Genomic DNA, 11,886 nt, shown 5'->3' with positions numbered 1-11,886 from the left:
CTGACGCATTTCATTGCTGTTATAGCTCACTTCATAATATTCATGGAAAATACCACGACATGCCACCTAATTTTCTTGAAACAAAAATTGACAAATATATTATGGACACTGCCGTTCCTTCCTTACAGACCCCTGAGCAGGAGGTACTAGACAAAGCTTTCACTAAACAACAGGTAGGGAATGATTTAATGGCCTGTCCTATCGGGAAGAGCCCTGGGCCAGATGGATTCAATAATAGATTTTATAACATGTTTGCACCTCTGTTGTTGCCATTAGTGTTCAATAATATCTCAGAAGACTCCACTTTGCCCCCCAATCACTTGATGCTCACATAACAGTTTTACCAAAGCCTGGAAAAGAACTAAATGCCTGCCCTAATGTTCATCCAATTTCATTAATTAGTGTAGGTGTCACCATATTCTCTAATATAATTGTATCATGGCTCTCCCACTACTTACCCTCAATTGTTAGCAACGTTCAGGTTGGCTTCGTTAAGGGTAGAGAAGTGCGTGATAGTACAAATAAAACATTGTTAGTTTCACGTGCAAAAAAAACGGGATCCCAATGTGCCTTGTTTCTGTGGACGCTGAAAAAGGGTTTGACAGAATGCACTGGACTTTCTTGAAGAGCACCTTACGAAAAATTGGGTTAGGCTCTTTTTTATTATCTAAAATTCTATCCTTTTACACTGACCCTAAAGCGATAGGGTAAACGGCCTTCTATATGACACATTTTCTGTTAAAAATGAGACAAAGCAAGAGTGTCCCTTATCGCCTCTCCTATACACATTGGTGATGGAACATTTCTCGGTAGCATTACAAAAAAATCCAGATATTAGTGGAGTTACTATAGGCTCACATCACTGTAAACTAGCTCTATACGCAGATGACCTATTGCTCTATTTTCAAACCCAATTATCTAATTCCCTTCTATACTAAAGGAATTTGAAGAATTTGGCCAAGTAAGCGATTTTAAAGTCAACTACTCTAAATCAGAAGCAATAACATAAGACAACAGCTAATTTTTAACTTTCCCTTTAAGTGGCAGAAAGACACATCTAAGTACCTCAGTACACAAATTCCAGGCAACATGGATGATCTGTATAGTTTAGATTATATCCCTGTCCTTGAACAAACTCTTCAAAATTTAATGAATTATAAATTCAAACCCTTGTCCTGGTTTGGTTGTATTTATGTGATAAAATGGACATTTTGCCAAAACTTCTTTATATATTCCAGATCGTTCCTGTCTGCGTTCCTCAGACCTTTTTCTCCCATTTCGACAACGCTATTAGGTAGTATGGGGAACGTCGAGGTCTAGGATACATTTTAAAATATTGTGATGTTCCAAAAATAAAGGGGGTACTAGTATGCCTGATCTAAAAAAATTACCATCAATCTTTGATTCTTATTAGAGCAGTGGACTGGTTCACGTCTGTGGAACATAAGCAATGGGTGAAACTGGAAGGGGACGTCTATCCGTTGATACTCACATCTCTACCTTGGATTGACTAAATACATGTACAAACTAAACAATTACCAATACCCATTCAACACATTTTGAAAACATGGGATCAAGTCTTAATCTCTTCATCTATACCACGTAGGTTGGGTCCATTAATGCCCTTGTTTGGCAACCCAGATTTTCCCTCTGCTTCAGGTACGGGCTCATTTCTAATCTGGGACTGATCTGATGGGGTTAGATTGAGACATGTTCTCATGGGATCAGGCTCTTTTCCTTCCTTTATAGAACTTCGTGGCTCCTTTCCAATTAGGAGTCTATCCTGCCTGACTTTTTTTCAGCTCAGGTCATTTATAAATTCTCACATGTTACTAGTATAAATGATGAACTCACTCCGTTTGAACCCATAATCACTCAAGTAGGTCATTGTTCTAAACTTCTATCTTGCATACACAGAGCAACACAAATGGACACCAGCAATGACCCTCTACCCTTTACTGGGGTTGGGAGAAGGAATTGGGTCGTCAAATTTCAGAGAAGGATAGGCAAAAAACATTCACACTCTCCCACAAATTATCTATTACTTGCCGTGCCCAGGAGAAAAACGATAAGATTTTATCTAGATGGCACCATTGTCGCACTATGCTATGTAGCATCTTCGAACTTGTGCTGGCGGTGTGGTGGTGCAGACGGGTCTGTGTTACATATATGGTGGGAATGCCCATCATCGTCGGATTTGGTGGACTACGTTGGACCTGCATGCTTCTTTTTTTTTTGGGGGGGGGGGGGGTTAATAAAATAGTGAACCAGGAAAAGTGTTGAGGAGTATTTATTCAAATTAAGTATTTTTTCGTGGGTGTTTTTATTTTTGATTACTGGGTCAGTAATGGGTTTGTCTGATAGACACCTCTCCATTACTATCACCAGAGTTTGATGCCAGCTGTGATTTTTGACAAACCACAGCTGCCATTAACCCCAAGATACTTTACACCAATTGTCAATGCATCTGGGCAATTGGGAAGAGCAAAGGCAAAAAGCCATAATTGGAGCATTTCATGTGATGCACCACTTCTGGGGCAGCTATGAGCTGGTATTTTTAGGCTGGGGAGGGCCCAATAACCAGGGACCTTCCCAACTTGATAATATCAGCTCTCAGCTGTCTGCTTTACCTTTGCTGGTTACAAAAAAAATAGAGGGACCCCATGTTGTTGTTTTTTAATTATTTATTAGGTTAAACAAGGCTCAACTCCCTTTAGTTCCACATGAAAGGCTCTAAAGGGCGCAAATTTATAACATATAGGGGATTGTGAAATGATATTTCTGCAGGACATCTATCTATCTATTATCTATCATATCTCTAACATCTTTCTATCGATAACTGTATATAAGATTGTTTTCTTAGTTTTGTAATCAGCTTTTCGTTACATAGAGGATTATAGTCAGTAAAAGACGATGTTAATAACGCATTGTACATGGATGTAGGCGAGAAAAACATTGCACACTCGCATGACACTCGTCCAATTATTCGGGATGAACATCGGAGCGATTTATAATCCGCTGATGTGAACGAACCCTCAGCCGGACTCTTCTGAACATAGTCTTTCAAAGCCGCCCTCCCTGGAAGGGGTTAAACATACGAGATTTCGGCCTTATAGCTCCTGGTATGAAGTGGATAGCACAATCATATGCCGCCATATAGTAGACGTCCGGTAACTGGTAATAATCACCTCATGTGTCGTCTATTTGTCTCCAAGCAGGAAAATCCCACTTTACATTCACACATAAAACTGTAGAAAAGGCGGCGCGGGGTAATTGTGCCAATAGTGAGGGGCAAATAATGCCGGAAATGTCACTGACTGCGGAGACGTCTCCATGTAGCGTCTTCACTCCGGATATCACTGTACAGGAGCCGCACAGTTCACACTGCGCATTCACTGAGGCCCCTGATCATGTGACCTCTGACTCCTCCCCTCCTGTGACCTCATCACAGGTCCTGTGCGCACAGAGCAGCCATATGTGTGGTGACGGCTCTGCAGGTGGAGGTATGTGGAGATCCCCCATTACTGGGCGCAGGGGGCATTAACCCCTTCAGCACGGAGGCTCTTTTGGGGTCTCTGTGTTGTGTGAACAGTGAGGTAATAGCTGTGGACAGAATGCGGCTTATCTGGTTCCCGTCCACATTAGATCCATTCAGACGACTGCAGGATGAAGGACAGAAGCCCAGAGAAGTCCTCACACAACGCCATTATTCATCTCCTAGCTCCAGCACAATAATGTAGATAGTAGTGATAACCGTCCACACATAGAGGACGATCCAGGACCTCAAATAACATAAAACTTATATTCCTTCATTTTATAACCTTATGTCACAATAATGATGGGACGTCATCAGAATATTGGAGGAAAGAATCCAGAGAGGATTAAGGTGGAGGTGACGCGTTTCGGAGTGATACTTCTTACCCAGAACCGAAGGTAAGAATGAAACCCGAGCAGGATATAAATGTCTCTGGAGCAGCCGCTCCTGTGCACAGGATGAATGGCGGCATTAATAGATGTAATAGATGTGAGACAAAGAAAGACAATGATGAAACACAATCATCTTACAGTCATCACAATATGGCCCCTTCACCGGTCTGGTAATGTAAGATCAGATCCTCCTTCTCTTTATACCCTCCGGTACGATGGATTTACCCTCAGTGTCCAGGAAGCTTCACGGTTCAGCAATGCCCCTCTGCCATCTCCCCGACACCTGAACGATTTACCCTTTCACTGCCACAAAACTGAAAGTTCTTGAAGTCACCATTGTGTTCTCAGAGGAAATGTGTGGAAACGTTGGAAGGGTTAATAGCTGCGGGATTAGTGGGGTCTCCTATGTGCTCATTAATTCTCTGCCTTATTTACGGGAGGAGCAGCCGACATATCTGACATTACACCCCAGACACTGAATACAATATACCACAAATTCTCTGCTGCAGGTGATATATTGTGTAATGAAATGTTTTATTTAATGTGATTAAATCTATTTCTTGTGTTCGGCATATTTACATGGTGGACATTTATCAATGCCGCATCTGTGAAAACCCAGAGGTGTAAGCCAGGTTCTCATTATGTGTTTCTCTTACGATTAAACCAGGAGACAGGAGTTGTGAAAGGGTCGGGGCCGAGAACAGACAACCATCTCATAATAACCATCAAACCACCATCTTGTGAGAAAGTATTCAGCTACAGACTCCGAGGAAGAAACTGCTGGTCTTCTGTGGCCAAAAATATATACGTTTTATTACTAGGTGTAAAGAAGAAAACTAAATACTGTAAAATAATAAATCTCCTCATATATTTCCCTTATTGTCTCCAGTAATTGTATTATTACACAGGATTTTTATGATGTTACGTCGGCTCATCTTCTTCTCATTCAGGTCTCTACAATATCGGATCCTCTCAGTGAAGATCTTCTATATAAGAGAATTTTCCTGATTTACCAAAGATGGATATGGACAGAGACAAGATGGCAGAGAAAATATTATATCTCACCCTGGAGATCCTCTTCCGGCTTACTGGAGAGGTGAGAGATTCTGATGACGTCACATTACATCATTCTTATCTATGGGAATAACAGATGGACAGAACTGGAGAGGTGAGGACTCTGGAAATGTCTGGAGTGAGATTTATGAATGTGTCTCTCCATAACCAGGATTACACAGTAGTGAAGAAGACCTCTAGTGAGCGCTGTCAGGACCCTGTGTCTGAGAGATGGGGAAGACCCCTGAGCCCAATCACGAGGCCTCCACCTCACCCCCTGATACATGAGGACATCAATGACCAGAAGATCCTAGCACTCGCCTATAAGATGATTGAGCTGCTGACTGGAGAGGTGACACTGCTGGGAATGCTGGGACATTATACAGTAACGCTATGAAGGGATCAGGGGGATGACGGTATTATTGCATGTGTCAGGTTCCTATAAGGTGTCAGGATGTCACTGTCTATTTCTCCATGGAGGAGTGGGAGTATTTAGAAGGACACAAAGATCTGTACAAGGACGTCATGATGGAGGTTCCCCAGCCCCTCACATCACCAGGTAATAGACTGGACTAAACACACACGGCCTATAATTATCTGTATGTAAAGAACGAATTCAGTCCCTGTATGTGTTTCCTCCAGTTTTATCCAGTAAGAGGACAACACCAGAGAGATGTCCCCGTCCTCTTCTTCTACAGGACTCTAAACAAGAAGATCCCAATGTTCCTCAGGATCATCAGGTAGATGGAGAGAAGGTGTCATGAGATCTTCCCTATGATGTGTAGACGGCTGTGAAGGTCTTGTGCTCAGTCTTGTTTTATCCACCAGTATTATATGTTTTATACTTGTGTAATGAAAACGGTGGAGATGGCAGGATTAGAACTGATCATAGATGTGACTTCTCCATCTGTCTGTGACTTTTACAATATTTGTTTCAGGGTGAAGATCTGACCCATATTAATACTACAGAGACATATGTGAGGGGTGATGAGCGGTGTAAAGAGGAGTTTCCTACATATGACTACCGTAACATGTTGACATGTCTTTCTGGTAATGAGCTCATTTTTTATGTAAATTTCTCCTGCAATGACTTAGTCCGGCCATTAGGGGTCAGCAAGAAACAAGTAAAAAAAAGCCCGGGAAAACACTGATCCAGGAAGTCCAGAAAGAAGGCAACAGGTGTCTGAATGCTGTTTTGATGTTGGAAAGCTTATACAGACTGGGGCCATACTGTGTGTCCAAGGAGAGGCTGTGCCCTGTGAGTAACTGAGATATGTGACCGGTCACCAACTGTGTAGTCAGTTAGGGAAAGCTAGTTAGTGATTCCAGTAGTGCTGAGAACTGCCTGGTGTATATCACTGCTGATGGACTGAGCAGGCATGATCCAGAGATTGTGAAGGATCTGGTATACTAAGACTGTGCACGTGGATACTACAAAGGAGCCCTGTTGTGAACTACACTTTGAGACTGAGATTGATTCTAATTCCTGCTGACACCTGGATGTGCTGGAGAGCTTGGTGAGAAGGAGAAGCAGATCAAACCCTGTGGCCGGAGATCAGAGTCTAGCTAAAGGTTTAATTTGTTAACTGTTTGCATATGCATTAAGTCTGAGAGATTTCTCTTTGCTCTTGTAAGAAGAGAAACTGTACACTGTATAGGTAACGCGTTGGTAAAATATATATGAGTGTTCTCTAAGGGGAAAACAAGGGTACCCAGATCTCATTGTATTAGTGTGGGAGGGGGGTATAAGGTTATATTCCTGGGAGGACCATGTGCCACGTTCGCGGTAACGTCCTTGGTAGGTCCTGTACTGAATAAGGGTGGGAGCGGCATAGCCCAGGGGTAGATTGGCTCATCCCCGCGAGATTGGCACTTGGGCTCTCTCGGGCTGCATAACTTGTATTTTGTGTTAGTGGCTGTTGTGGCCCATATTTTGTAGAATTGTTTAACCTTGTCATTTTTGTGACCAGTAAAAAGAAAGTTATTTGCCACTATACAAAGGTCGGAGTCATTCATAGCAGCGCCGTATTCCTCATACACATGCGACCGGAGTTCCGGTCGTTACATCTTGGCGTAGTCGGCAGGATACGGTGCTCGCCATGAATGGTGACAGTAGCGCGGAAGGTGCTGCCGCGTCCACTGTAGTACGCCACCCCCCTTCTCCCGTTGTGACCGGTAGAGACCGGTTAGTTGGTTGCTCTGCAATGGGCGTGCTACTTAACCACCTGGCCAAGTTTGATGGGTATAACTTGCTGTTCAGTGATTGGGTAGGCAGGGTGAAGAATGCTATTGCCTTGCACGGTGTCAGCTTTCAGCTGCAACCGGAAGTCACGCTAAATGCTCTGGAGGGGGATGCCCGTAAAGTTGTCATGTTAAAATCCGAGGATAGGCGAAAAACAGTCGACGACATCATCCGGATACTAGGGAAAGCATTTGATCACGTGGCGGCAGCAGGGCAACTACGAGTACAGTTTTTCGCCCGGACCCAGAGAGACGGGAAAAGCCTGATCCAGTATGCTATAGCGCTGGAGGAATTGCATCAAGAGATCAAAAAGAAGTCGCCTGTAACCGTGGGTACTGAAGCCGATGTCGACAGCATTCTTCGGGATCAGTTCATCGAGGGGATACGGAGTGAGGCGCTAAGGAACGAATTGTTGCTGAAGGCGCGGAATACCCCTGGTGTCACCTATGCCGAAATACAGGAAGAGGCGGTAGCACGGACTTTGGAAGTGAAGCCTGCTCTGCAGTGGAATAGCCTGCAAGTGGCTAACACAAGAGAGCCGAGACCAGATCCTGTTCAGGCACAGCTGGCTGCTTTGCAGAAAACCGTGGAAAACCTGACGGAACAGGTACAATAGATGCAAGTTCGGGGAACGCCTCCGATATGCTCGGCCTTGACGAATCCCTCTATTCCCCTTTATGATCAACCCCCCTATACCTCAGGAAGGACGCCGACTGCTCCTAGACCTGAGGTATCCGGAGGTAGGGCAAGAAGACCACTTCAATGTTGGCGATGCCAAGAACTGGGGCATATGCAGCGGTACTGCCCGAGGAGTCTGCCAGCTGAAGTCCCGGCATCGGTAAAAGAGAGGCCCTTGCTGTAGTTGGGCATACGGCAAGGCAGGAATGAAAATCAGTGCCCAATGTCTGTTCCGAGGATCTGATTGCAGAGAGTCCCACGTTGGATGTGCAGTTTGCAGGAAAAAAGGTGGCGTGCTTGGTGGATACCGGATCTGAGGTGACGACCATGCCGATGGAATTTTTCAAGACGCACTTCGAAGAGACTGTCAGAACGGAGTCAGGACACCTGCTAAGGCTGAAGGCCACTATTAATGAAGAAATTCCAGTGGCAGGCATCGCTTGGATGAGAGTACAGCTGTGCGGCCAGGAGTTGGGAACCAAAGGAGTGGTGCTCGTGAAGACTCAGGCGAGGCCGAATCTCCTGGTGGTTCTGGGAATGAATATCCTGAGAGAACTGGACTCCCTTTTGTTTGAGTGTGATGGTCCAAGATACTGGAAACGAGCGACACCCCACAAAGCCACTCAGAGGGCCCTGCAACAGGTGGTCCGTTCGTGCGGCATTCAAAAGAGTTTGGCTGAAGGAAGAGCAGTGGGAGCGGTGTATGTCCCACGTGGGTCTGCCGTTGTAATCGCTCCGGGTCAAGAGAAGCTTGTGTTGATGCCGGTAGGGACGCACAGGAAACTGAATGGTGTGGAGGTGATTCTGGAACCGGTGGGACAGTCAGAAGATACTGATAGCCCGATGATAGCCCAAACACTGGCCATTGTGCAAGATGGAAGTGTACCAGTGAGATGTCTGAATCTGCAGAATCATGAGGTGACTCTGGCAGTGGGCACAAATCTGGCTGACATGTATGTGTGTGGTGAAGGAGTCATCCCCAAAAGCCAGTTCACACTGAGGGCAGACCGCCGGACCGCCTGGACCCTGTCGATGCAGACGACAGCTGAAGAATCCCCCACGCCTGAGTGGAATGGCAGAAGGATTATGGAAATAATGGGAGTGGATGAGTCCCAGTTGACTCCCGAACAGGCTCGCAGACTGGAGGCTGCGCTGTGGGAATATCAGGCTGCCTTCTCCAGGGGAGATGAAGACTTTGGTTGCACCAAGGCTGTGGAGCACCCACGGGAAACACCCCCCCCCAATTCGGGAGAGATATCGCCAGATCCCACCGAGTCTTTATCAGGAGGTCAAAGGAATGCTGGCGCAGATGCTGGATAATGGGGTGATCCGGCCAAGTCAAAGTCCTTGGGCCGCACCGGTCGTGCTGGTCTGGGAAAAGGATGGGACCGTACGGTTTTGTGTTGATTACCGTAAGCTGAATGCGCATACAGTACGTGATTCTTACCCATTGCCCCGGATCGAGGAATCCCTGTCTGCCCTGGGAAAGGTGAAGTACTTCTCCACTCTTGACCTGGCCAGCGGCTACTGGCAGGTGCCCATGGTAGCTCTAGATCGGCAGAAGACAGCATTCATCTTGCCGATGGGACTGTACGAATTTAATCGAATGCCCTTCGGACTGACTAATGCTCCAGGAACATTTCAGCGGTTAATGGAATACTGCTTGGGCGATTACAATTTCGATTCCGTGCTGATCTATTTGGATGATGTGATTATATTTGGAGATTCGTTCGACGACCACCTGAAGAAGCTCCGGCAAGTGTTGCACCGACTGAGAGACAATGGACTTAAGATCAAGCCGAAGAAATGTTACTTGTTCCAGACACAGATCGAGTATCTGGGGCATGAAGTGTCTGCTGAGGGTGTGCGACCAGCACCTAGTAAAATTGAGACCATTCAGGGGTAGCCCCGTCCCAAGACCGTGAGAGAAATACTAGCGTTCCTAGGTTTAGCTGGATACTACCGTCGGTTTGTGAAGGACTTTGCTAAGGTGGCTGAACCATTGAATGAGTTGTTGAGAGGGACGGCACAGGGGCCCAAGAATCAGCCAATTCGGTGGACTGACCGACAGCAACAGGCATTTGATCGGGTCAGGGCCGCCCTCGTACAGGCACCTTTATTGGCGTATGCTCGCTTTGACCAACCGTTCACCCTGTACACGGATGGAAGTCTCCATGCTCTGGGAGCTGTGTTAGCCCAAGAACAAGATGGGCGTAAGAGGGTCATCGCGTATGCTAGCCGGTCTCTACGGGACACCGAGCGAAATCCGGACAATTACAGCTCGTTTAAGCTGGAGATGTTGGCCCTGGTGTGGGCCATGAGCTGGTTCTGAGATTCTCGTGATGACGGACAATAATCCGCTTGCACACTTGGAAAACGCTAAGCTTGGAGCCCTGGAGCAGAGATGGGTAGCTCGGATGTCCAAGTTTAATTACCGGATTCGGTTGCGTTCGGGTAAAGAGAGTTCCAATGCTGATGCATTATCACGAGTGACCCGGGGCGCACCCGAGCATGGGGTGGATGAAGACCTCGAGGATACTGAGATCCCCTATTTGAGGCGATTGCCTGTGTTTGTGGACGTGGCACGTTCAAGTGGGGTGGCGACACGGGTCGCCACGTTGCTGGGCCAGACTCGTCAAGAGTGGGCTGAGTTACAGGATGCAGACTCCGAACTGTCACGAGTAAAGAAATGGCTGAGTCAAAAGTCCTGGCCCGATGGGAGAGCAAGAGCCCAGCTGGGAGCCGAAGGACAAAAGCTGCTAAGGCAGTGGGATCGATTGGTCATAGCGGAGGGGATACTGTATCGCTGGATCTACATAGCAGCGGAGCCGGGGTACCCTTTGCAGGTAGTAATTCCAGCTTCAGTGGCTCAGGACATTGCCCAGGAAGCTCATACACGGGGTGCACATTTCGGGCCTGAGAAGACTTATCGTTGGCTGCACCGGTACGTGTATACGCCTGGCTTAGAAGAAGTTGTGAGAGAGGTGTGTGGTAGGTGCCGGGCATGTGAGCTGAATAAGTCCCCAGAGCAGAGGGCTCCTGTCCAGACAATCGTGACGTCTGCCCCACTGGAAATGCTAATGGTGGATTATTTGTCAATTGGGTACGCCAGAAGTGGTCATCAGTCATGTCTGGTCATGACTGATCACTTTACTAAGTTTGCCGTCGCTGTCCCCACCAAGGATCAGACTGCTAAGTCTGCAGCGGAGGCAATTTGTAAGTATTTCATCCAGGTTTATGGATGTTCTCAAAGGATACATTCAGATCAAGGTGCTTGCTTCCAAGGTCAGCTCATAACGGAGTTGCTGCAAGTCTATAGGATTCAGCAATCCCGGACAACGCCCTACCATCCGCAGGGAAATGGGGCCTGTGAACGGTTCAACCGAACCCTGCTTCAGATGCTGAGAACGCTTGAACAGAGGCAGAAGGAGCGATGGACTGAGTTCCTCCCAGAACTTATGTGGGCCTATAACAATCGGGTCCATAGCACCACAGGATTCACTCCGTACGCGATGATGTTCAGTCGGCCTGGGCGAAAGATTAAAGAACTTAGTCTCACTGTACCCGATGAACCAGAATATCATACAGCCAGTGAGTGGGTCCAGGATCATCGCCGAAGGTTGCGTGAAATCCACCGGATAGTAAAAACCGTGTGCAGGATCATCCCCACCGAGATTGGGGGCCGTTGCACCTAGATGAGTTCCGGGTAGGTGATAAGGTGCTAGTACGAGTCACGCGTCCGGGAGGGAAGTTGAGCGACAGGTGGGAGGAAACGCCCTACACAGTAGTGGAAAGGGTATTCCCAGGGGGAAGTGTGTACACAGTGGTTCCCGAAGGGTGCATTGGACCCCGTCGCACAATGCACCGGAACTGGCTAAAGAGGTGTATGTCCGACACACCTGCCTGTCACCCTGAGTCACCTGCGCCACCTACGGCAGTTGCACCGAGCAATGTTGAATGCGACTGTTGGGATGACTTCGGGGTGA

At 46.9% G+C, this 11,886-nt stretch overlaps 1 protein-coding gene across 3 annotated transcripts; it reads left to right on the top strand.

Annotated features, from left to right (window-relative positions):
* Window positions 1-3,440: 3,440 nt before the first annotated feature.
* LOC141197819 (uncharacterized) lies at window positions 3,441-6,142 on the top strand. 3 transcript variants are annotated; one of them, XM_073662897.1, is made up of 7 exons: window positions 3,441-3,933; window positions 4,595-4,667; window positions 4,878-5,023; window positions 5,153-5,332; window positions 5,416-5,539; window positions 5,623-5,720; window positions 5,919-6,142. In XM_073662897.1, exons 3-7 carry the CDS (start codon window positions 4,946-4,948, stop codon window positions 6,129-6,131), a joined length of 693 nt encoding a protein of 230 aa, XP_073518998.1. In that variant the 5' UTR covers window positions 3,441-3,933; window positions 4,595-4,667; window positions 4,878-4,945; the 3' UTR covers window positions 6,132-6,142. The 3 variants fall into 3 exon arrangements, with proteins under 3 accessions (XP_073518998.1, XP_073518996.1, XP_073518997.1); XM_073662895.1 differs by having other exon boundaries at window positions 4,595-4,772; XM_073662896.1 differs by lacking the exon at window positions 4,595-4,667.
* The last annotated feature ends 5,744 nt before the right edge of the window (window positions 6,143-11,886 follow it).

The sequence above is a fragment of the Phyllobates terribilis genome, unplaced genomic scaffold, assembly GCF_046119375.1.
Source record: "Phyllobates terribilis strain yellow unplaced genomic scaffold, ASM4611937v1 Scaffold_88__1_contigs__length_6355796, whole genome shotgun sequence".
Taxonomy (NCBI): domain Eukaryota; kingdom Metazoa; phylum Chordata; class Amphibia; order Anura; family Dendrobatidae; genus Phyllobates; species Phyllobates terribilis.
This window is presented reverse-complemented; position numbering and strand designations above follow the sequence as displayed.

Excerpts from the sequence above, each read along its gene's own strand:
- LOC141197819 (XM_073662896.1), top strand. The coding sequence starts at position 4,946 with ATGGATATGGACAGAGACAAGATGGCAGAGAAAATATTATATCTCACC. Across the intron at positions 5,024-5,152 it reads TCTTCCGGCTTACTGGAGAG|GATTACACAGTAGTGAAGAA; the intron begins GTGAGAGATTCT and ends CTCCATAACCAG. Across the intron at positions 5,333-5,415 it reads TTGAGCTGCTGACTGGAGAG|GTTCCTATAAGGTGTCAGGA; the intron begins GTGACACTGCTG and ends TGCATGTGTCAG.